At 48.6% G+C, this 23,825-nt stretch overlaps 1 protein-coding gene across 2 annotated transcripts in view; it reads left to right on the forward strand.

The window, feature by feature from the left end:
* PDE9A (phosphodiesterase 9A) overlaps positions 1-23,825 on the forward strand; it is a 91,793-nt gene that overhangs the window by 23,725 nt on the left and 44,243 nt on the right. For both annotated transcript variants that reach the window (XM_037043037.1, XM_037043038.1), the window contains exon 4: positions 5,569-5,612. In XM_037043037.1, coding sequence (XP_036898932.1) covers positions 5,569-5,612 — 44 coding nt within the window. The remainder of the gene's footprint in view (positions 1-5,568; positions 5,613-23,825) is intronic.

Here is a 23,825-nt window from a genome sequence, read left to right on the forward strand (position 1 = left end):
AGCTCCACGTCCAGTTCCCAGCAGGAGCCCCGGGAGCTTGGATTAGTGTTGTTACCACTTCATAGATGGGGAAACTGAGGCTTGGGGGCTGAGTGATGAGTAATGGAACCAGCCCTGGGGACCCTATGTTAACCACCACCCCCTGTCCACCTCAGTAAGGGGAGCAGGACATCAGCTGACCGGCACCCCTGAGGCAGAGTTTTCCCAGTGGAACGAATCCTGGTGTTGATGAAATCCTGCCCGCAGAATTCCTCTCTGCACTGGGGAGGGGAGGGAGCCCTGGCTAGGAGGTGAAGGGGAGGGCCTGGGAGGGGGTCTGCAATGAACACATTTGTGAATGTAAGTCCACTTGGTAAAGTCCAGCTGCATGTGGCCAGAGAAAAAAAAGGACAAGGACTCAGAGCCAGGGCCACTCCACCCCGGCCGGCCCCTCCACCCAGCAGCCTGCAGAGTCCCCAGCAGTCTCCGCTCCACCCGAGCAGCTGGGCAAGGCAGGGCTTGAACTGCATTCTCTGCAGGGAACAGGAGTATGCCTGGGGTCCCTAGTCCGTGTCTCCTGGTCCTAAGAGACCTGTGTCAGTCCAGTCCGTGGGGTGTCCCATCAATGGAGCCACGCCAGCTTTTCTGAGTTCCCAGGACAGAGCCAGCGCCAGGCAACCCCTCCCGCACTCAGCTGCTGGAGGGCTCGCAGCTGCTTCGTGGCAGCTGGGAAATGTTTGGGCTCCCCATGGTCGGGGCCCCGGACCTCCCCTGCAGGCTCACCCCACCCTGGGTACATACACACCTGGGCGTCCAGGGACAGACACCTGCTCTGCTTCCTCCTGCCCACAGAAGCCAGCCTTCCACCACCCCACTAGGCAGGGTGCAGACCCCCCAACCCCAGGCAAGGGTGCTGTCCCCCTGAGGACAGAGAACAGCCAAGAGTTTGGGGCAGGGAACAGGCCAGTTAGCACCCTGGGGTGGGGGGATACAAAACCCTAGGAGACTGGCCGGCTCTGGCCTTCCCTGTGCACCCGGACACCTTGCCCATCAGCCTCCTTGATCTCACCCATCAGGAGCTTCTGCCTCCCGGTGATGGGCTCCAGGCTCCCCGGAAGGAGTGGTGCTAATTGGCTCCCTCTTTAAGGAGCAGGAAATTCTTCTCAATCTCAGTGACATTCTTGTCAATCTCAGCATAAGCGCCAGTTCACTTCCAAAGGACAGTTGACACATCACCATGACTTGCCCACAAGACAAGAGTGATCTTGTCACTCAAACCAAAGCCTTGTCCGCACAGGCTGGCCTCTGAGCGAAACCGAGTTTTTCCTGAATTCATTTGAAGCAATTTGTCTGCGGTCTGTCTGTTCAGACTTGGTCACTCATTGTCCCTGGTTTGCTGCTCTATTCTGTGCCAGCACTTCTCAGTGGGGGTTGGTGGGGGAGGGGGGGGACATCTGGCCACGTCCGGAGACATTATGGCTGTCACAAGCGGGCATCCCATGGGCGGAGGTCAGGGTACAGCGGCATGTCCCCCGTGCCCAGGACGGCTCCCCGTGGAAACAGGCTGCCCAGCGTCAGTGGTCTGAGGTGGGAAACCCTGGTCCGTGAGGTATCTACCACCTTCTCTTCACAGAGCTGTTGGTCGTCACCCAAAGGCCACCAGCCTCTGCCCAGTGGTGGTCAGCACCCCCAGGCTGGGGGTGGGGGGCGGCTTGTGGCAGCAGAGCGTCCCTCCCTGCCCTCTCACCCCCACAAGGTTCTGACCCTCCAGGTCTGGGCCCAGAATAGGCATTTCTGCAGATTCCTGGGCAACGGTGAGGGTGTCGGTCAGGACTCCAGCAGAACCCCTCTTCTAGCCACTGTGCTTCCCTCCACCCTCAGCCCCTTGCCTTCTCCCCATGTTGGATGTGTGACCTTTCCCACTTGGGGACCTGCCGCCTCCGCTGGACTCTCCCCCGTCTCTGTCTACTTCACACTCTCACCTGTGACAGGCGGTGCCCTCAGAGGTGTCCCCAGCTGGCTCATCTCTCCCCGAGTCACATCTGAGCAGCCCCCAGCATGGCCTCCCTGTCCCCTTCATTCCTCTCCTTCTCGTCACCGTGGGGGAGGTCCTCTCCATTCTAAACACACAGCATTAACTAGTCCAGATAAATGGGAGTGAGGACCCATTAACGGGGAATTAGTGAGGGATTTTTAAAGCTCCCCTTGTAGCCCCAGGTGAGAACCGCTGATAAAAAGTGTGGAAGCCCTGAGGGGTGACTCTCACCCCCAGGCTGGTGCTCAGCCCTCCAGTAGCCAGGGCCTTCCCTTCCAGGAGACGAGTGGGGTTCATTTTGTTTCTTCTTAGCAACAACGGCCAGGTCAATGGTGAAGTGAGTCAGCCTGTAACCCTCGAGCTTCCTCCGCTTCTGAAGACACTTTCAGCCTCTCGACTTGGCCTCCTCACCTCCCCGTCCCCCAGCCTCAGGCTCAGGACCTATCTGGTGGGAAGGGCTGGATGCCAGTGCCACCATCGCCCCCCATCTCCCAATCACAGGGTGGGCTGTTCGTGATGTCATCCCCAGACTCCAAGGGCTCCTGACCGATCAGACCCGGGGGTTCCAGGTGTCCCATCTCTTCTGTCTGAAAGCTGTGGCTCATTTCAAACCAAACTCCATGACCTTCTGGGTCTTCCTTTAAAATACGTCCCGCCTCAATGCCTTCCTTAGCCGGCTCAGCGACCCCTAGCTCAGACCGTCCCATCTCGCCCCAGCTCCCCATGCACAGACTCCGGGTCTGTGCCTCCAATTACCCTGTGGTCAAGTCCTATCCACCTTCTGGAAAAATCGGCCCCCCAGCACGGCTTTCCTGCGCCGTGCCCCAGCGAGGCATGCTCAAGGGCATGTTAGCTGCAGGACGTCATCCAGACTCCTCCGTCAGAGTGGCCCAATTCCTCCTCAAAATACCAGTGTCCACATGCACGATGGCCTGAGGGCCACTGCCACACCAGGCCACTTGCCTTCCCTCCACAGACACCTGAGCGCCCCTCAGAGCTCTGTGCCAACAGGCGAGAACCCGCCGAAGGCCCCTCCCCTCTCCAGGCCCCTGGCTGTTCCATCCAGTCAGAGAAGGTCCAGACCAGCGTTGTGAATAACCTGCAACCTGCGGACGCAAGTCAGGGGCTCTGATTCTAACAGTGGGCTGAGTGGCTTCCATTCTCTCAGGAGCTGGTTAGAAAGGCGATTGATTACCCAGCAACCCTGATCCCTAACGACCAACAAGCAAAAAGAGACACTTCCCAATTTTGTTCAGATAATGTTCCGGCCCAACGCTCGTTTCTGGCCCAACACCCAGCCATCTGGCCCAACGCTCGTTTCTGGACAGGGGACCATTCTGGACCCCCTGGTGACCAGCTGACAAAGGTGTTGCTCCTAGACAATGCCACCCCATCCATTTCTGCCACAGTGGCTTCAAGAGCCTCCTCAGAGGAGAGAGACAGTTGCTCACGTGGCGTGAGAAAAACTGGGGCGTGGAGAGAGGAGGGGTCCAGAGTGTCACAGCACGTGTGCCAGCGCACAAGCCCTCCTTTGGTTTCTTGGTCCAGCCAAGGTGTCACACGTGTAGCATTCTGGTGGGTGAAGGGCCCACGAGGATGGCATGGGCAGCCATCCCCCAGCCTGGGAAACAGGCCCTCTGGGTCCCAGCGGGGCGCCTTCCCCACTCAGCCTGTTTGAAAAGAGGTGGGTAGTGTTTTTGAAAAAGACGAATTCCACAGAAGTTCAAGGCCAGTGGATCCCAAGAGTAATTTGCATCTATTTTGTTGTTGAGGAAGAGACAGACGAGAGTCTGCTGATTGTAGATGAGCCAGGAGTTGATTCGGTCGTGGTGGCCCCGCTGTTCCAAGTCAGGATGGGGATCAAGGAGCCAAGGTGAATCTTGGGGATTCTCAACACCGACATCTGTGGGTCACGAGTTGGCACATTCTGTCTCACTGCCCGGTCCCACACCCACCTTCGCTTCAGTTACCAGTTCAGGTTCCTGTCCCCCAGTTCACCCACGAGAGGTTTGCCTCCGCACACTTTCACAGCTGCGGTGGCTTTGCAGGGAGTGTCGGGATCCATTTGGGATTGTGTGGCGATGGAAGGGTCTCTGCCTAAGTTTGCCCCTGAGTCCCATCCATGGGACGTCTGTCCTCAACCAAGACACTCGCCTCTGTCCCTCCCCACCCCCTACTCCCCACCCCTGTGTGGAGCCAGCCTTGTTCCCCATGGAATCCCTCCGGGTCATCTTTAACCCCTGAGCAACCCTCCCCAGGATAGCTAATGCATCACCTGTCCCCTGTGAAGACGGCCCACAGTATTTCCATGCCAGCCTTTCGAACCATGGTCAGACATGTCCTTTCAACCTGCACGTGAACATGGAGGGCAGGCCCAGGAGGACAGCAGCGTCTTTTTGTCTTGCTCACCTTTCCATCACTGGGACCTGCTCACCGTGAGCCCTCGGTGAACAAGTCACCGAAGGGAGGAGTGACCCAGTGAATGCACGGGACAAATGACATCTGCAGGTGACCTTTTGTCTGTTCCCAACTTCACGAGTGAGACCACGGATTGCTGTCGCAAGCCATGGAGTCTGCTCTGGCTCCCCGCCACCCTGTGAGTGAGTGGCAGCCAGCCTGCCCTGTGCTCTGCAGGCCTGCCTAGCTCCCGTGGTCTCGGCCTCTGGCTTCTTTCATGGACTCCGTCCATCTCGTCTGTGGTCTCTCTCTTTTCCTGCTGCCTTCGATTTTCTCAGCAGCACTGTCTCTTCCAGAGGACCCTGCTTCCTTGCCATGTGCCCGATTCGGGACAGCTTCGGCTTTGACATTGTGTCTCCAGCCGTGTCTCACACGTCATCTGCTCCCAGATCCACAAAGGGTTCTGTAACTTAAATTCTGGTTGGTGTCACTAGCTTGCTTTCCCAGGGGTGTGGCAGGCCACACTTGCACCAGCAACACTTGTGAGAGCCCGCTTCCCGGTGCCTGGTGGCCTCAGTCTTAAGGTTAGTCTTTCCTTCCTTCTTTCCTTTTTTTTTCCCCCAATGATAGCTATTGCTTCTTTCCATTCTTTGCCTACTTTCCATTGGCTTAATTGTCTTTCCCTGTAGTCTCTCCCCATTCTGTCTGGGGAGGTCTCATGATATCTGGGGTGGCGAAAATACAAGATGCCAGTGTATTTTCAATGGAGTCATTGATCCCACCCTCTGTGGCGGCCCTGGGAGATGCAGCCACATCTGGAGCCACATGGAGAGGAGGGAGAGCCCGCCCGCCCCGGTCAGCGGCTGAGTCCCCGCCACCCCAGCTGGACTCCACCCTGAGCAGCCACCGTGGCACCGAGGACAAGATTGGTTTTATTGGCCAGATAGGAACATTGTAGGGAAGTTCATCATTTAACTCATATGCTAAAACTATTTAGAATTCTTCTGAACAAGGAACAGCCAAAGGAACTAATTAAAGAAAACATACACACACCTAATCCCCTGAATTCTAATTCGCGGGAGAGCTTATCTCAGGGACCAGATGAGCCACCACCGACTTGGACGGCATCTCACGGTGAACTGTCTTCTCTCTTGCAGCACTCCCTACAAAGTGAGACCTGTGGCCATCAAGCAACTCTCTGGTAAGGCCCCGCTATCATTTTAACAGTTAAAAGAAGAACAGAAGGCTCCAGGCTACCCATGGGGTGAATCGCTATCGGTTGCACATTAGCATTTAAAGCCCCCACTCCTGCAGGACCTACAGCCATACGCAGCGGCAGGGACAACCTTACACTCTGCTCATGACAACTGCTGAGGAAGTTTAAAGCCCCCACCCTCTCTCCAAAGACTGAGCAGACACTGGGCGATGGTCCACTCTTGTCCTCTCCCGGGCCGTGCCTGGCCTGCCCATTCAGACTGTGAGCCACACAGGTGGGCCACTTGCAGCCGGCCGCCCCCAGGATGGCTCACTCAGTCAGTGGCGCTGCTCTTTAAAATCCCACTTCCTTTTGGACCTTTTCTCCCTCTCACTTCGGCATGCCTCATGCATAAGCCAGAGCTCCTATTGGAGCACATATTTTGATGAGCTTTGGAAAACGTAGACACCCCTGTAACTAGCACCAAAACCAAGACACACGGCATTTATATTACCTGGAAAAGGTCTTTTGTTTCCCCTCCCACTAACCCCCTCCATCAGCAACCCACCTGCTTTCCAACACCATGAATGAGATTTGTCTTTTGAAGAGAATCGGATAAAAGAAATTGCACACTGCGTGCTCTTCTCCCCTTGCCTGGGTGCTGAGTAGGTCAGTCCGTTTTACTGGGGAGGCCTGTTCCATGGGGGGAAGGGCCACAGCTGATTCCTGCAGTCACCTGCTGAAGGGCATCTGGGCTGTCCCCAGTCTGGGGTTTCATGGATAGGGCTGCTGTGAGAATATGTGAGGACGTGTATTTTCCTTTCCGTGGGGTTTATGGGTCATATGGTGCAGTAGATGTTTCACTTTATTTTTAAAAATTGCATGTCAGTTTTTCCAAAGTGGCGACACCAGCTTGCATGCCCACCCGCACCGTGTGGGCGGTCGCAGTTGTTCCACGCGTCCCCAGCACTTGGTAGGAGCAGTCTTTATGTTACTCTTTCTAATGGGTGTGTGGTAGAATTGCATTCGGTTTTAATTCGTGTTTTCCTAGTGGTGAGTGACAGTGTGTGTCTTTCAAGTATTTACTGGTCATTCATAATCATTCTTCAATGAAGTGTCTGTCTGAGGCCTTCGGATTTGGTGCTGGTGGTGGTTGCTTCCCTCTTATTACTGAGCTGTGAGCGTGCCCGATGGATCTGGGACGCACACCCTTTGTCCCATACGCATTACAATATTTTCTCTCAGTCTGCAGGTTGCCTTTTCATTGTCTTATTAGTGTCTCTTAATTAATGCCCAGAAATCTTAACCTTGGATTAGACCTAGGTTTTTTTTAATATTTTATTTATTTATTTTTAGAGACAGGAGAAGGGAAGGAGAGAGGGAGAGAAACATCAACGTGTGGTTGCCTCTCATGTGTCTCCTACTGGGGGGACCTGGCCTGCAACCCAGGCATGTGCCCTGACTGGGAATTGAACCGGTGACCCTTTGCTTCACAGGCCCGTGCTCAATCCACCAAGCCACACCAGCCAGGGCCAGATTAGACCTACTTTATCAATTTATTATTCCTTTTGGGTTTGTGCTTTCTGTGTCCTATCTAAGGGATCCTTGTTTATTCCATAATTAGGAAGTTTTCTCCTATGTTTTCTTCTAGCAGTTTTATAGTTTTAGCTTTTGCAGGTCTGTGACCCATATTGAGTTCATCTGTGTGTGTGGTATGAGACAAAAGTTGAGGCTTATTTTTCCCCTTCAAAATTTTTTTTTAGAATTTTTATTTATTTATTTATTTATTTATTAAGATTTTATTTATTTATCTTAGAGGGGAAGGGAAGGAGAGAGAGAGAGAGAGAGAAATCAATGTGTGGTTGCCTCTCGGGCGTCCCCTGCCGGGAACCAGGAACTGGCCTGCAACCCAGGTATGTGCCCTGACTGGGAATCGAACCGCAATCGTGCGGTTCGCAGGCCCGCGCTCAATCCACTGAGCTACACCAGCCAGGGCACCCCTTCAAAATTTAATGTTCATGCAATTTTAATTTTTGTAAGCTTGATGGTTACAGAGCAGGACTTTGCGGCCACCCGTGCCTTGCCAGGTGGTGCTCGTAGGGCACTGCGGACTCTGTGCCTGCCTCTCATTTTTAAGGTGATGATGTTCACCCAGGAGCACTCATTGCTTTAAGTCACTTTTCTGCTTGAGTAGCTCTTTAGGAAAACAGTTCAGGCTTGTGTGGCCCAGTTGGCTGGAATGTCGTCCCGTAAACCAGAAGGTCTGTGGTTTGATTCCCGGTCAGGGCACATGCCTGGGTTCCGGGTTTGGTGCCCAGTCAGGGAGCGTGTGAGAGGCAACCCATCCACGCCTCTTGCATCGGTGTTTCTCTTCTTCTCTCTCTCCCGTCCTACTCCTCTGCCTAAAATCAATAAGCATGTCCTCCGGCGAGGATAAAAAAAAGAAAACAATTCAGTTCTCTTGAGAGTAAATTTAGAATAGAAAATGAATTTTAACTTTTTCTATTGTAAAAATACTGTTGAACATAAAAAGCTTATTAATCCCTTGACTTAATCATAATTTTTTCACATTATCATTAACTAAATCCTGTACATTTGGGGGATTTCACCAGTTTTCTCCCGACGTGCCTTTTCCATCCCAGCAGACAGACTCCCCACGTTCCCACGTTGCCATCAGTCATTACATCGCCCCCGGCTTCTCTGCTGTCACGAGTCCTCAGACTTTCCTTGTTGTCAGGAACTTGGCATTCTTGAGAAGCCTGTATGGAATGTCCCCCATTCTGGGACAAAAGCCATTCTGGCCTTGTAAGTCTAGCCCACCTTCAAATGGGAGAGAAAAGACCCGAGGTTCATTTTCTCTGTACAAATACCCATTCCCTCCAGAGTGTTTGTTGAAAAGACAATCCTTTTCCACATTGAATCGTCATGACACCTTTGTCAAAAATCAGTTGGCCATATATGTACAAGGCTTTCTCAGGACTCGCCGCTCCGTTGCATTAACATAAAGCTGTGCCATCCTGATTACTGTAGATTTATATAGTAAGTCTTGAATTCAGGAAATTCAAGTCCAAGAGTTTCCTTTTTCAAAAACGTTTTGCTTATTCCAAGTTCCTTTTATTTTCAAATGAATTTTAGAATCGGTCCGTCAGTTGCTACCAAAAGAAAAGCCTACTGGGATTTTGATGGAAATTGGATTAAATATATGGAACGATTTGGGAAGAATTACTGTCTTAATGTTCAGTCTTCTGATTCGTGCCTATGGTGGTGTATCTCTCAATTAGGTTTCTTTTAATGTCTCTCAATAATATGGTATAGTTGTCAGTGTAAAGTTCATAATATATGTTGGTACATTTATTACTAAGTATTTCATATTTTTAATGCCATTGTCAATGATTTTTAAATTTTAATTTCCAATAACTTTTAGTTTATAGAAACATAATTGCTATCGTGTATTGACCTAGCTGAACTATCCCTCGTTAGGTCTAATACTTTTTTATAGATTTTCTGATTTTTTTACCTCTGCATTTAGAGAATTGCTTCTTGCTCTTAAATTTGGATGCTTTTTATTTCTTTTTCTTGCCTTATTGTACTGGCTAGAATATTAGCCCAAAAGAAGACTGGAAGGTGTGAGAGTAGAGACTCTTGCTTTGTACTCAACGGCAGAGGGAATGTGTAGAGTCTTTCAACAACAGTTATGACTTTAGCTGTAATTTTCTTTAGATGTCCTTTATCAAGTTGAGAGCTTTTTTCCTTCTTTCTGCTCCTAATTTATTGAGAGTCTTAATTATAAATTGATGTTGAAGTGTGTCCAATGCTTTTTCTGCCTCTATTGAGAGAATCCTGTGGGGCTTTTTTTCCCCTCCGTCCTATTAATAGTGAACTTAACTGATGGATTTTAAATCATTAAACTAATTTTATATTCCCAGTGGAGTTTGTTGTTGGAATGTTTTCTTTTTGTTCTGGATCCAATTTGCAAATATTGTGTGAAGTGTATGAGGGATATTGGCCCATAGTTTTTTTTCTTACCATGTTCACCTGGCCTCATACAATGAATCGGGGAGTGTTCCCAGGCCTCTTCATGGTTTTTCTGGGACAGTTTTTTTAAAAAAATGTATTTTGCGGGGAACGTATTTTATTGATTATCCTATTACAATTGTCCCAGTTTTTTCCCCAGTACCCCCCTTCCCTCCAGCAATCCTGCTCTTTGGTTCGTGTCCATGGTCGTGCATACAAGTTCTTCAGCTTTACATTTTTTATACTATTCTTAACCTCCCCTGTGTATACTCTGTACCTACCAATTTATGCTTCTTTTTTTTTTACATTCAATTGTTGATACTTATGAATTTGTTGCCATTTTAATGTTCATAGTTCTGATGTTCTTTTTCTTAAATGAGTCCCTTTAACCATTTCATATAGTTATGGTTCAGTGATGATGAGCTCCTTTAGCTTGACCTTGTCCGGGAGGCATTTTGTCTGCCCTTCCATTCTAAGTATTAGCTTCGCTGCATAGAGCAATCTTGGATGCAGGTCCTTGACTTTCATAACTTTGAATACTTCTTGCCAGTCCCCTCTAGCCTGCAAAGTTTCTTTTGAGAAATCAGCTGATGGCCTTATGGGCACTCCTTTGTAGGCGACTGTTTCCTTTTCTCTTGTTGCTTTTAACATTCTCTGTTTATCTTTAACCTTTGGCACTGTAATTACGATGTGCCTTGGTGTGGTCCTCTTTGGGTCCATCTTGTTTGGGACTCTTTGTTCTTCTGGGAGACAGCTTCCTCCTGGACAAAACCCAGCAGGCCAGGCAGCAGCACTGTCCCTTCTCTGAGTTCTTCTCTACACAGAGCCACAAAGTGGTAACACAGGTTGTCCTGCCCTGGCAATTACCTGAGTCTCCGCCCCATCCACCTTAAACAGTATGCTTTTCTACACAGACCACACTACCAAGACAGGGAGTCAGAGCAGCTGTATCTCATACACAGAAACAAGCACAGAGAGGCTGCCAAAATGAGGAGACAAAGAAACATGGTGCAAATGAAAGAAAGAACAGAACAAAACCCCAGAAAAAGAACGAAACATGATGGAGACAAGCAAATTTTTCTGGGAGAGTTTTTATAGAGTTGGCCTTATTTCTACATTAAGAGCTTAATAGAATCCCCAGTGAATCCATCCATGTTTGGAGTTTCTTTGTGGGAAGGTTTTAAATTTTGAGTTCAATTTCTTTATTTTTTTTTTTATTTTAGAGAGAAGGGAAAACAGGGAGAAAGAGAAGGAGAGAAACAGTGATGTGTGAGAGAAACATCAGTCAGTTGCCGTGGCCTGCAGCGCGGACATGTGCCCTGACCGGGTGTTGGAACCCACGATGTCCTGCTTTACCGGACAGCGCTCACCAACCGAGCCACACCAGTCAGGGCGATTTTTTTAATAGACAGGAATACTCAGGTTTTGTGTTTATTTGGGGGTTCATTTTAAGAGATTGTGTCCATTTCATCTAAGAGTTTATTGGCATGACGGACAGAGTTTGAAATACGCCTTTGTGGTCCTTCTTGCGTCCACAGGATAATAATGAAATCCTTGCTTTCAGCCAGGATATTAGTAATTTATATCGTCTCCCTTTTAAGTTAATCAGTCTAAGTAGAGATTTAGAAACATTACTGATGTCTTTTTTGAAAGAGCCAACTTGGGTTTCATTGGCTTTCTCTATTGTTTTCCTATGTCATGGATTTCCCCTCTTACCTTTTTTATGTCCTTCCTTCTAATTTGCTCCAAGACTAATCTGCTCTTCTCCTTCTATCTAATAAAAGCGGAAGCTTACTTAAATCACTGATTTTAGATCTTTCTCCTCTTTTAAAATTGTTTTATTGTTGTTCAGTTACAGCTGTCTTCGGATTCCCCCCACCACTCCCCGCCCCAGCCAAACCCACCCCCCTCCCTCGCCCCCACACTCCCCCTCCTTTTTTATAGTAATTTAAACCTACAGGTCTCCCTCTATGCTTACCTTAGCTGTATCTCATACATTCTGGCATGTTGTGTTTTCGGTTTTACTCAGTTCAGAATATTTTCTAATTGACCTTGTAGACCCTTCTATGCTCCATTTGTTATTTAGAAGTATACTATGAAATTTCCAAATATTTGGGTGTTTTCCAGTTATCTCTCTGCTGTTGGTTTCTATTAATTCTATTGAGATCAAAAGTAAACCCTGTGTAACTTTAGTCTTTTTAAACAATTTATTGAGATGCACGGCATGCCGTGGTGACTGTCTGTTCTGCTGTTGAGTCAGATTAGTTGATGCTGTGGTTTAAGCTCCCTGCACCTTTACTGATTTTTGTCTGCTTGTTCTACCGATGACTGAAAGATGAGGCCGGAATATCCACTATATCATGGATGCGTTTCTTTCTTTTCCCAGTTCTCTCAGTTTTGTCTTCATGCATTTTCAATTGCTGTTACTGGGCACATATTTATTTAGGATCGTGGTGTCTTCCTGATGGACCTACACCTTTATCCGTATGGGATTTGCCATTTATCCTTGGTAGTATTCCTTGTTTTGAAGTGTTGTTTATCTCACGTGAATACGGCCACCCGGCTTTCTTACGCACAGAGCTCGCGTGCTGTACCCCTTTCCATCTTTTCACTCGTAGTATATCTGGTCTTCACCTTTAAACTGGATTTCTGACAGGTAGCTTTGAGCAATTCTGGCAATTTCAGTTTTTAACCATTTACATGAAAGGCAATTACCAGTATGCTTGAGTTTACATCTACCACCTGGCTGTTCATTTTTCTACCTGTCTCATTCATCCTTTTGTGATATTTATCTCTCTTTTCCTATGCCTTTTGGATAATGAGGATTTCTTTAATCCATTTTTGTCCCCGCTCTCAGTCCGCGACCTGCGCTCCGTCATTGTGTTTCTCCGTGGCTGCTCTTGGTCTTACGTTCTGTATCCTCAGTTATCACAGTCTCTAGACTGTGTTCTCGGCAGCGTAAGGGCCGGACCACTGTGCGCTTTCTGTCCCCGCCTCGTTCTTCATGCTGCTTCCGCTTTCACAGAGAAAGCATGATACACTGTTAGCGTTTTTGCTTTCTCCAGTCAGTTATGTTTTTCTTCATCTCTTTGCATTGGTTCCATGTTTGCATTTTTTGTCATATTGTTGATCATCTGGATTATGTGTCCCTCGTTGAAAGAGCACAGGCTGTGCCCTGGCAGGCGGCTGGGTTACTCGCCAGTCAGTCTGATGCCTCTGAGATGCGATTTTAAGGTTGCCCGAACAGCTGTGGAGGACCCTCACTCCCAGCATGGCTCAGTCCTGCTGCTGAGGCCCAGCCCCCCTGGGTCCGCACTGGGCTGCCCCCCAGGCATCCTCCACTCTGGCTACTTGGAGCTCAGACATTTGGGCATGAGGATGAGGGATGCTGGGGCAGATCACGGGCCACCTCGCGGGTCCATGTAAAGGCCATGCCAGAAGGGGGAGGGGGCAGTGGAGGTGGTGAGGGGTGGTCAGATTCTGGCATCTTCTGAAGGAAGAGTCAAGGTTATTTCCTGAGGAGAATAGACAATGGAAAGAAAGAAAAGTAAGGAAGCCTCTGGGGCAGGCCTGAGCCACTGAAAGGATGGAATGATACCCCCCTCCCCATGAGGGTGGTGTTGAGGGTGGTGCTGAGGGTGGTGCAGGTACAGAGAGGGGAGAGGAGCTCAGTGTGGGAGGTATTGGACATGGTTTGGCTGTCGAAGGTCAATGTTGAGGAGAGATGTTGAGAGGAGCCTGGAGCTCGCCCTCAGCTGGGGATGTGACGTGGGGGTGGGAAGTGTTTGTAGCTATGGGGTTGGATGAGCTCACCAAGGAGGGAGGGAAGGAGCAGGAGGGACTAAGGGCTGAGCCCTGAAACCCGAAGACAGAATTCCAGAAGAAGGAAGAAGGCCACTTGGCACCATCCAGAACACAGGACCAGGAGCAACGATGCCCCTGAGTGAGGGGTGGATGAAACAGAGATGGGCTTCGTTCAGGGAGGGAAGACTCGAGAGCCCGACATCCACGAGCAAATACTTACCAGATTGTCCCCGGAGGAAGAATAAAGGGGATTCTGTATAACTTTGGAGCCCAACGAGGACCAATGGGAGACGGACTTGGGGCCCCTTAAGGGAAGGAACTGAACAAAAGCCAGAGCCAGAGTGAGTAGGTCTGGCTGTCTTGAGGACTGAGCTGTGCCCCGGGAGGACTTGGGGTGAAGGGTTGGGTTTCACGTCCTCATGGAGACCCAACAGGTGGGCAGTGGGCGGGGTCATTTCAGTCACTCCCAAACCCAGGACCTTAGGAGCCACAAAGAGGTTTGCTAACAAGCCGTGCTGCAGAGCACAAAGAGCCATATCACTGTCTCAGCATCGGAAGGTTTTGAGTGAAAGGACAACAAAAAGTGTGTCTGCTAAAGTGTCAAGGGGAGTCCCCACCTGCCCGTGGACTTCCTCTCTGCGAGACAGGAGCGCAGAGGGTGTCTGCCTGGAGCACAGGAGCACAGGCCCCCAGGAGCACAGGCCCCCTGGCGACAGAGGGAGCTGACGGACAAGTGCTGGCCTCCTTGCCCCGAGGTGGGACCGAATGTTCTCCAGCGTCATCTATGCCGCTGACCAGAGGGACCCCAGAGCCAGCCACGAGCGGCAGCTGCCCCAGAGATCACCTTCTCCCTGATTCCCCCTCTGCGAGCTTACTTCCTTCTTTGCCTCAATTCCCACACCCTCCAAGGGTTTCCTGGGATCACCCCCAAATACACCACTGGCTCCCAACTCCTCGGCTCCAGCCTGCTTTTGAAGGCCCAACCTAACAGCCGTAGACTGGGACACCAGGAGATTAAGACAAAGGGCCACCCCTCTGCTCTCGTGCATTTGCCAGCGGGTGAAATGGGCCCAGGAAAACTCCTGACCCCACTGCCCTTCAGTGCCCCCCACAGAGTGGGAATTCAGACATGCACCTCACGTCAGAGCGTTCAGAAAACAGGACACGCACCTCACCTGCATGGTTCTTAAGAGGATAAATTAGGTGATTGATGCAAAATGCTTAGCGCAGCACCTGCCCCGGTCAGTGCTCAGGAAATGATAGCTGACATTTAGAATTGCCTGCAGGGTATTCGTGAAGGGCTGAAGCTCCGCCTCTCTGGAAATGCTGAGCTTTAGTGGAACCCGGGTGCTTCCGAAGGCTAAAACCATGCAGGCACCGCTGCCTCGATTTTCACTTGCCAGTGAAGTCAATGCTTGAAATTGGAGCACAAGTGCGTTGCGTGTGAGCGATAATACAGCCTCTTAATAATAGTCCCTATTTTTAGGGAAACTTCACTGCAGACAGCTTTCTAATCATAGCCTTAGTCATCCTGACTTGCCTTATTTTTAAAACACAAAGTGCAGTGTATGAAATGAGAGCTAACTGTTCTCCTGCAATGCTTGGGGGGCTCCTCCCTCTCTCCTGTGCCTTCACAGAAGAGTGGGTTCTTGCTCCCTTCGGGATGGTCTAGCCAACAGACACAGTGTCGCTCAGGTCCTCTCTGTGCTCGGTGTGGGTGGCCAACAGGAACACCGGAACCCACAGGTCACAGCCCAAGAACCTAGTGTAGTAAAGACGATGACCTCTGACATTACTGCCAGCACCTCAAGGAGGCAGGCATTCAGAATGCCCCCTGCCTCCGGGCATTTACGGGACCAGGCAGGACCCCACGGGTCCACATCTCCTGGAAGAGCCATGAGCCACACACGTGAAATTGCCCAGGGTGATGGCTTTGACAGAAGCGCACCCCGATCCAGACAAAAGACACTTCCAGCACCCCAGAAAAGTTCCCTGTGCCTCTTTTAAGTCAGCCCACACACACCATCACACAAAGCCGTGTCCTCTCCTCTCCGAGAGTTTCACAGCAACACATGTGGCGTGTGCTCCTTTGGGAGTGGGCTCTTCCACTCAGTGTCACGTGTTTCAGATTCACGCGTGTTCGGCTGTTTCCTTTCCTGCTGCTGAGTAGAGTTCCATTTCGTGAGTGTCCATGGCTCGTCCTCGGACTTGCCTGTTGATGGGCAGGTGACGGTTCCCAGATTGGGACTAAGCTGCCGTAAGTGCTGTGCAAGTCTCACTGTGGACGTGCCACTTAGGGTGTGTTGAGGGGCACCTGGGAGGGATGTTGCTGGCGGCCATGACGAGTGTGTCTAGCTTTTTAAGAGACTACCAACATGACCTCAGAGTGTTCAGAAAACAGAACAAAGTCAACTTCCGGGCATGTTTCCTTAACCCCACTATTGCAACATGACAAAACAGACTTTCTTCTCTGTTTTCTGAGAGGTTTTGTGCACTGTGGGTTATTGCGTCTGAAGCCCATTTCTTTTTTTTTTAAATATATTTTATTGATTATACCATTACAGTTGCTCTGTTCCCCCCCTTCAATCCCTTCCACCCGCACCCTCCCTCCCCCACCATTCTGCCCCCCTTAGTTTATAACCACGTGTCTCAAGTTCTTTGGATTCTACATTTCCCCCACTATTCTCGCCCTCCCCCCTATCTATTTTCTACCTACCATCTATGCTATTTTCTGTGCCTTCTCCCCCCTTCTCCCCCTCCCACCCCCCTGTTTCTAACCCTCCATGTGTTCTTCATTTCTATGGTTCCACTCCTGATCTAGCTGTCCTCTTGGTTTGCTTTTGTTTTAGGTGTGGTTGTTAATAACTGTGTGTTTGCTGTCCTTTCACTGTTGATATTTTTCATCATCTCTTTCTTATATAAGTCCCTTTAGCATTTCATATAATAAGGGCTTGGTGATGATGAACTCCTTGAACTTGACCTTATCTGAGAAGCACTTTATCTGTCCTTCCATTCTAAATGAAAGTTTTGCTGGATAAAGCAATCTTGGCTGTAGGTCTTTGGATTTCATGACTTGGAATACTTCTTTCCAGCCCCTTCTTGCCTGTAAGGTCTCTTTTGAGAAATCCGCTGACAGTCTGATGGGTACTCCTTTGTAGGTGACTGTCCCCTTATCCCTTGCTGCTTCTAGGATTCTCTCCTTCATTTTAGTCTTGGCTAATGTAATTATGATGTGCCTTGGTGTGTTCCTTCTTGGGTCCAACTTCTTTGGCACTCTCTGAGCTTCCTGGATTTCCTGGAAGTCTATTTCCTTTGCCAGACTGGGGAAGTTCTCCTTTATTATTTGTTCAAATACGTTTTCCACTCGTGGCTGTTTCTTTCCCCCTTCTGGTACCCCTATAATCCGGATGTTGGAACGTTTAAAGATGTCCTGGAGGTTCCTAAGCCTCTCCTCATTTTTTTGAATTCTCATTTCTTCATTCCTTTCTGGTGGGATGTTTTGTTCTTCCTTCTGGTCCATTCCATTGATTTGAGTCCCAGTTTCCTTTCCATCACTATTGGTTTCCTGTGCATCTCCCTTCATTTCAATTAGTTTAGCCTTCATATGTTCCTCTAATTTGTGACTATAGTCTACCAGTTCTGCGAGCACCCTGATAAATAGTGTCTTGAACTGTGCTTCTGAGAGGCCGGCAATTTGTCAGTCGCTTAGAGTTATTGGCTGGCTCTGGGACTTTGAGTTCTTCTTGTGCCATCTTTCGGGTTGTTCGTGCCTGTTCCTTAGCAGGATCAGAGCCCTAAAGTGTTCACTAGAACAGAGCAACTAAGTCGCTGGGTTGTGACGTTGTATGTGGGGGCGGGGTCAAAGAGCGACAATGGCACTCACCGGTATTGCAGGGCAACTAAGTCGCTGGGTTGTGACGCTGTATGTGGGGGCGGGGTCAAAGAGGGACTATGGCGTCCTGTCCGCCGCCTGCCGCCACGGCCCTCACCGGTGCCGCAGTTGCTGCCATCACCGGGCCCAGGCGTTTCGTCCCACTGCACGCGAGTGTGCCACCGCCGTCAGCCCTCGCCCCCTGGGGCTTGCGTGGTCTGTCTCACTGTGCGCGAATATGTGCCCGCAGTCTGCCCCACACCCCAACTGGTTCTCGTCTGCCTGCTCGCCTGGGTCAGGGGCCCTGTCCTGCCCGACCCTGCTCGCTGCTGGCTCCGCCCCTCTTACCATCCCCGTTGAACAGTTAGATGTAGTCTGACTTCCGTATAATTCAATTTTCTGTCCTTTGGTTGTGTCTTTGTTTCTCCAAACCTTTGTTTTATTCAAACTTGGTTGTGGGAGAAGGCACAGTGTTTCCACCTATGCCTGCATCTTGGCGGAAGTCCCTGAAGCCCATTTCTATGTGATGCATTTGTGTGTATGGTTGGGGTTAGATCTTCCGTGTTGCCATTTGGTTTTTATTGATCTCGGTTTTCTTTCCTGGTCCTTCTGCTTCCTCTGGGGTTAATTGGATAAATTTTTGTTTTCTATTTTATTCCTTCTATGGCTGTTTAGCTGTACTTTTTAGCATTATTTTTCATTGCAGTTAGTTGTTCTAGGTATTACATGATGCATCCTTAGCCTTTTAAAAAAATTATAGACTTTATTTTTAGAGCAGTTTCAGTTCACAGCAAAATTGAGTAAAAAGCCCAGAGAGTGCCCACGTATTTATCCCCCCGCACAAGCCCCTCGGGCCTCTCTCACCACCCCCACCCTGCATTAGAATTACACGCTCGCTGTGACCCACGCACAGACGCTGACACATCATTATCGACCCAAGCCCACGGCTGACATCAGGGTCCCCACTCGGTGGTGTACATCCTGTGGGTTTTGATAGATGCATGATGACATGTACCCACCGTAATATCACACAGAGCATTTTCACTGCCCTAAAAGTCCTCTGTGCCCTGCCTGTTTGTCCCTCCCTCCCTGCCCCAAATCCCTGGCAACCACTGATCTTGTTCCTGTCTCCATAGTGTTGCCTTTTCCAGAACGTCACGTAGCTGGAATCAGACAGCGGGTATTGGCTTCTTTCACTGAGTAATACGTACACATGTGTGCTTTCTCTATCCCTTTTCATGGCTTCGTAGCTCTATTTTTTGTCATTTTATCAATTCACCTATTGAAGAACCTCTTTGTTGCTTCAAAGCCTTGACAATGATGAATAAAACCGCTATAAGCACCGTGTTCAGGTTTTTGTGTGGAAGTAAGTTTTCAGTTCCTTTGGGTGAATACCAGGGAGCATGATTTTCCGATCGTATGGTAGAATGCTTATCATTCTTTTTTTTTTAAAGATTTTATTTATTTATTTATTTATTTATTTATAGAGGGGAAGGAGAGAGGGAGAGAAACATCAATGTATGGTTGCCTTTTGTGCATCCCCTGCTGGTAGTTAGCCTGCAAGGAACCGGTTTGCAACCCAGGCATGTGCCCTGACTGGGAATCGAACTGCAATCGTCTGGTTTGCAGGCCCGCGCTCAATCCACTGAGCTACGCCAGCCAGGGCTGCTTATGATTCTTTAGAAGGTGGTTTTGTAAGAAACCACCAAACGGCCTTCTACCACGTCTGCACCACTCCTACCAGCGGGGACTGGGAGTCCCTGTGGCTCCGCGTCCCCATCAGCATTTGGTGGTGTTTGTGCGCTGGACCTATGGCCATGCTAATAGGTGGGCTGTGGTATCTCATGGTTGTTTTAATTTGCAGTTCCCTGGTGACATAGGATATGAAGCTCCCTTTCATATGTTTACTTGCCATCTGTATCTCTTCCTTTATTGAAGTGTCTTTTCAGATCTCTTGCCCATTTTAAATCATAATTAATTTTGTACCACTTCCCATTAAAGACAAGGACTTCACAGCAGTATAATTTTACTTCCTTCTCCTCGACCTGTAAGCTACTATTTTTATATATTTTATATCTGTGCTATGGACTGAATGTGTGCTGTCCACTCAAATTCATACTTTGAAATGCTAACTCCCAATGTGATGGTGTGAGTGGTGGGTTTTAGAAGGTGATTAGCTCACAAAAGCAGAGCCTACCTGAATGGGATTGGTGCCCTAATGAAAGAGACCCCAAAAAACACCTTCTCCCCTCTTCCCACCATGTGAGGACACAGTGGAAAGAGCTGTCTTCGAACCAGGAAATGGCCCTCAGCAGACACCAAATCTGTAGGCACCTTGATCTTGGACTTCAAGCCTCCAAAACTGTGAGAAATGAATTTCTGTTGTTTGTAAGCCCGTTTATGGTGTTCTGTTAGAGCAGCCCAGATGGACGAAGGCAATCTACATACATTATAAACTCCATGATTCAATATTATGATTTTTGCTTTAAACAGCCACTTGTCTTTTGAAGAAATCGTGAAAAGAAACTTAAAGATAATACATGTTTGCAATCGAAAGGGACTTCCAGTCAAGATGGTGGCATGGGTAAACATGGCTCCTCTCCTTGCACAACCACATCAAAATTACAACTAAATTATAGAGCAGCCATCACTCAGAACTGTCAGAAATTGAGTTGAATGCAAGTCTGACAACTATGGAATTGAAGAAACTACATCCATCCATACTGGTAGGAGGGGTAGACATGCAATAGGCTGGTCCCACATCCACGTGTGTAGCAGATAAGAATTAGGGAGGGATAGCTCGGGAGTGAGGAGTCCCAGTCCCACACCAGGCCCCCCAGCCCAGGGTTCCAGTGCCAGAATGGAACTGGAACCACAACTTCTGAGTGCAAAAACAAGTGGGGACTGAGTTGGTAGAAGAAACTACTAGAGTCCTAAGCAGTTCTTATTGAAGAATCCACACATGAACTTACTCGGACCCACTCCCTCTGAGCTCCAGCACTGGGGCAGCAGCTTGAAAGGCACCAGTGGAGAAAACAGGGAGGAACGAAGAGTCTAGCATCAAGGCAGGAGCTGGGGGACAGCTTTCTCCCGGACATAAAGATGGGCAGAGGCCATTGTCACTTTTCTGAACTCTCCCCTAACAAAGCCACAGAGCCAGCAGGCGGGTGCCATATCTGAGACTCCATCAACCTGGAAAACACTGTTTGTACCATTCTGGAGATCCCCTGAGACTCCATCCCACCCAACTTAAGGGCCACCCAAGCTGTTAACAGAAACTTAACCATATGAATGGCTGGTCTTGGCTCATGCTTTACAACTTCCTAAATCCTCTCAAACAAGCAACAGCTGTCCTCAGTGAGCTCTCAGTCCCTGTACCTCTTGCTACATGGCCCCAGGCCCAGCACTAGCAGCAGCCAAGATTCACAGCTTGGAATTGCGTGGGAGTCTCCAGGCCCACTACAAGCAGCAGCCATCTCAGATTGCTTTATAGCCCAGGCAGGGTGGCCCTGGGCAAAACACAGGTAAGGCTGGCTGGCACCACCCAAGAAATACCAGAGCCTGTGCACCCAGTGGACAGCAACACACCATGTTGGAGCACCACCACCCTGCCCCTGCACAGCTGATCCTCCACGGCACATATTGGTGGTCAGTGGTCACAGCCGGTCCTTGCAGCTGACTGGCCTGGGAAAATTCCTCCCACTGATCTGCCAACAGCAACCAAGGATGAAATACAAGAGGAGGGTGTACTCAGCCCACACAAAGGGCACACCTCAATTACCCAGCTTGGGTGATAGGAGAGACTGTGCCACTGGACCCTACAGGACACCTACTACATTAGGCCATGCTACTAAGACAGGGAGTCATAGCAGCTCTACCTAACACATAGAAACAAATACCGGGAGGCTGCCAAATTGAGGAGACAAAGAAACATGGCCCAAACGAAAGAACAGATCAAACCTCCAGGTGAAGAACTAAACAAAATGGAGATAAGCAATCTATCAGATACAGAGTTCAAAACACTGGTTATGAGGATGCTCAAAGAACCCATGGAGGACTTCAAGCAGCATAAAAAAAATTCCAGTCAGAAACAAAGGATTCACTTATTGAAATAAAAGACAATTTACAGGGAAACAACAGTAGAGTGGAGGAAGCTGAGACTCAAATCAATGATTTGGGACATAAGGAAACAAAAAACAAGCAATCAGAAAAACAAGAAAAAAGAATAAAAAAAAACGAGGGTGGTATAAGCAGCCTCTGGGACAACTTCAAACGTTTCAACATTCACATCATAGGGGGGCCAGAAGGAGAAGAGAAAGTGCAAGAAACTGGAACTCGATGTGAAAAAACAATAAAACAATGAAAGAAGACTTACCTAATTTGGTGAACGAATAGACAAAGAAGTCCAGGAAGCACAGAGAGTCCCAAACGAGGTGGATGCAAAGAAGCCCACTCTAAGATTCATCATAATTAAATGCCAAAGGTTCAAGATAAAGAGAGAATCTTAAAAGCAACAAAAGAAAAGAAGTTACTTACCTACAGGGGAGTTCCCATAAGACCGTCAGCTGATTTCTCAAAAGGAATTTTGTAGGCTAAAAGGGACTGGCAAGAAATATTCAAAGTCATGAAAGCAGGGACTTACAGCCAAGATTGCTCTACCCAGCAAAGTTATTGTTTAGAATCAGAGGGCAGGTGAAGAGCTTCCCAGACAAGAAAAAAACTAGAGGAGTTCATTATCACCAAACCAGTAGTATCTGACATGTTAAAGGGACTTATTTAAGAAAAAGAAAATCGAAACTGTGAACAATAAAATGGCCATAAATACATATCTATCAACAGTTGAATCCAAAAAACAAACTAAGCAAACAAGAACAGAGGCAGAATCATGGATACGGAGTTTTGATGGTGTTCAGATGGGAGTGGGTGTGGGGGAATGGGTAAAGAAAGAGGTGAGGGGATTAAGAAGTACAAGTAGGTAGTTACAGAATAGCCATGGGGAGGTAAAGTACAGTGTAGAAAATGGAGTAGCCGAAGAACGTACGTGCATGACCTGTGGGTGTGAACAACAGTGTGGGGATGGCCTGAGAGAGTGGGAGGTGCTGGGTGGAATGGGCCTAAGGGGAACAAATTGGGGCAAGTGTAATAGCATAAGCAATAAAATATATGCATAATTTTAAAAAATACATGTTTGCCATGTTTGGTACTGTTATTTCCTCCTGTACATCCCAACTTCTAATTGGCGTTCTAGCCCTTCAGCCAAGGAATTCCACCTTGATCTTGACGTTTCGTGCCTGCGGAACTGCTAGTGACTAATTCCTCAGCTTTCCCTTCTCTGAGCATGCCTTTCTTTTTTGTTTTTCTTTTTCAAGGGGTAGAATTCTGCGTTCCCAGTTTTGGTTTTTAAACATTTGCAGTTGTTGATTCTTTTTCTCCTGGCCTGCATGGTTTCTGATAAGAAGTCAGCTTTTATTTTATCTTAATCCCCCTGCACTGAACACGTCCTCTTCCCGTGGCTGCCGTCAAAGTGCCTTTCCCTTACGGCTGGGGTCAGTGGTTTGCCCGCGATCGCTGTGGCGCTGGTGTTCTTCCTGCTCATTCTGCTTAGTATTCACTGAGCTTCCATGGTCCGTAAATTTGTGTTTTCACCAGGTTCGCGAGATGTTCAGTTATTATGTCTTTAAACATATTTTGTGCACCATTTTCTCTCCCTCTCCTTCTGAGAACCCCTAATTACACATGTGTTAGGAATTTCGCTATGGTCCCTCAACTGGCTCTGTTAGTTTTTTTTAATCTTTTTTCTCTTTTTGCTCTTCAGATTGTATAGTTTTTATTGATTTGTACTCAATTCCCCTTATTCTTCTGCTGACCCCAAACTGCTCTAAGCCCCTCCATGGATTTATTTCAGATGTAGTTTTAAATTCTACAATTTTTATTTGATTCTACTCATAGATTTCTCCTCTGAGGTCCCCCGCCTGTTTACTATTTACTAACATCTTTTTCTGTAGTCCTTGGATGTGCTTATAATTGCGGCATTAAGGATTCCATCTGCTCACTTCAATATCTGTGTCACTTAGGGTGTTATTTTTTAAATTTATCTTGCGACAGCCTCTACGATTGTGTGGAACATGTAAAAGCCCACAGATGGAATAAGACATTTGGTCTGCATGAAAGGCTTCATCTTTAATAGCTTTTAGCAAAAGTCTTGTCATTGGCACCACAATCGATTAGTTTATTGGATCGAATCACCCTGACAGCATTGCTGGTATAACCAGTCTTGTGGGGTCACCAGGTGCCCCGTCAAAGCCCAGATGTGGTGAACCAGAGCTGACCCCTTTGACCTCACCACAATTAAACTTCCCCCTGGGGCGTCTTGTCACAGGGACCAGTTTCCACAGAAGGGAAAAAGTCCCACCAGCATGTGCGGTCAGCTGCCCATTCTCACACTGCAGTCCTTCTGAGGGCATTCTCAAAACACTGTCATCCCCACGTCCCTCTCCCTCGGAGGTGACTTCATCACACCATGGCGGATG

The sequence above is a fragment of the Sturnira hondurensis genome, unplaced genomic scaffold (genome assembly GCF_014824575.4).
Source record: "Sturnira hondurensis isolate 20B ecotype Veracruz unplaced genomic scaffold, ASM1482457v3 Scaffold0003874, whole genome shotgun sequence".
Classification (NCBI taxonomy): domain Eukaryota; kingdom Metazoa; phylum Chordata; class Mammalia; order Chiroptera; family Phyllostomidae; genus Sturnira; species Sturnira hondurensis.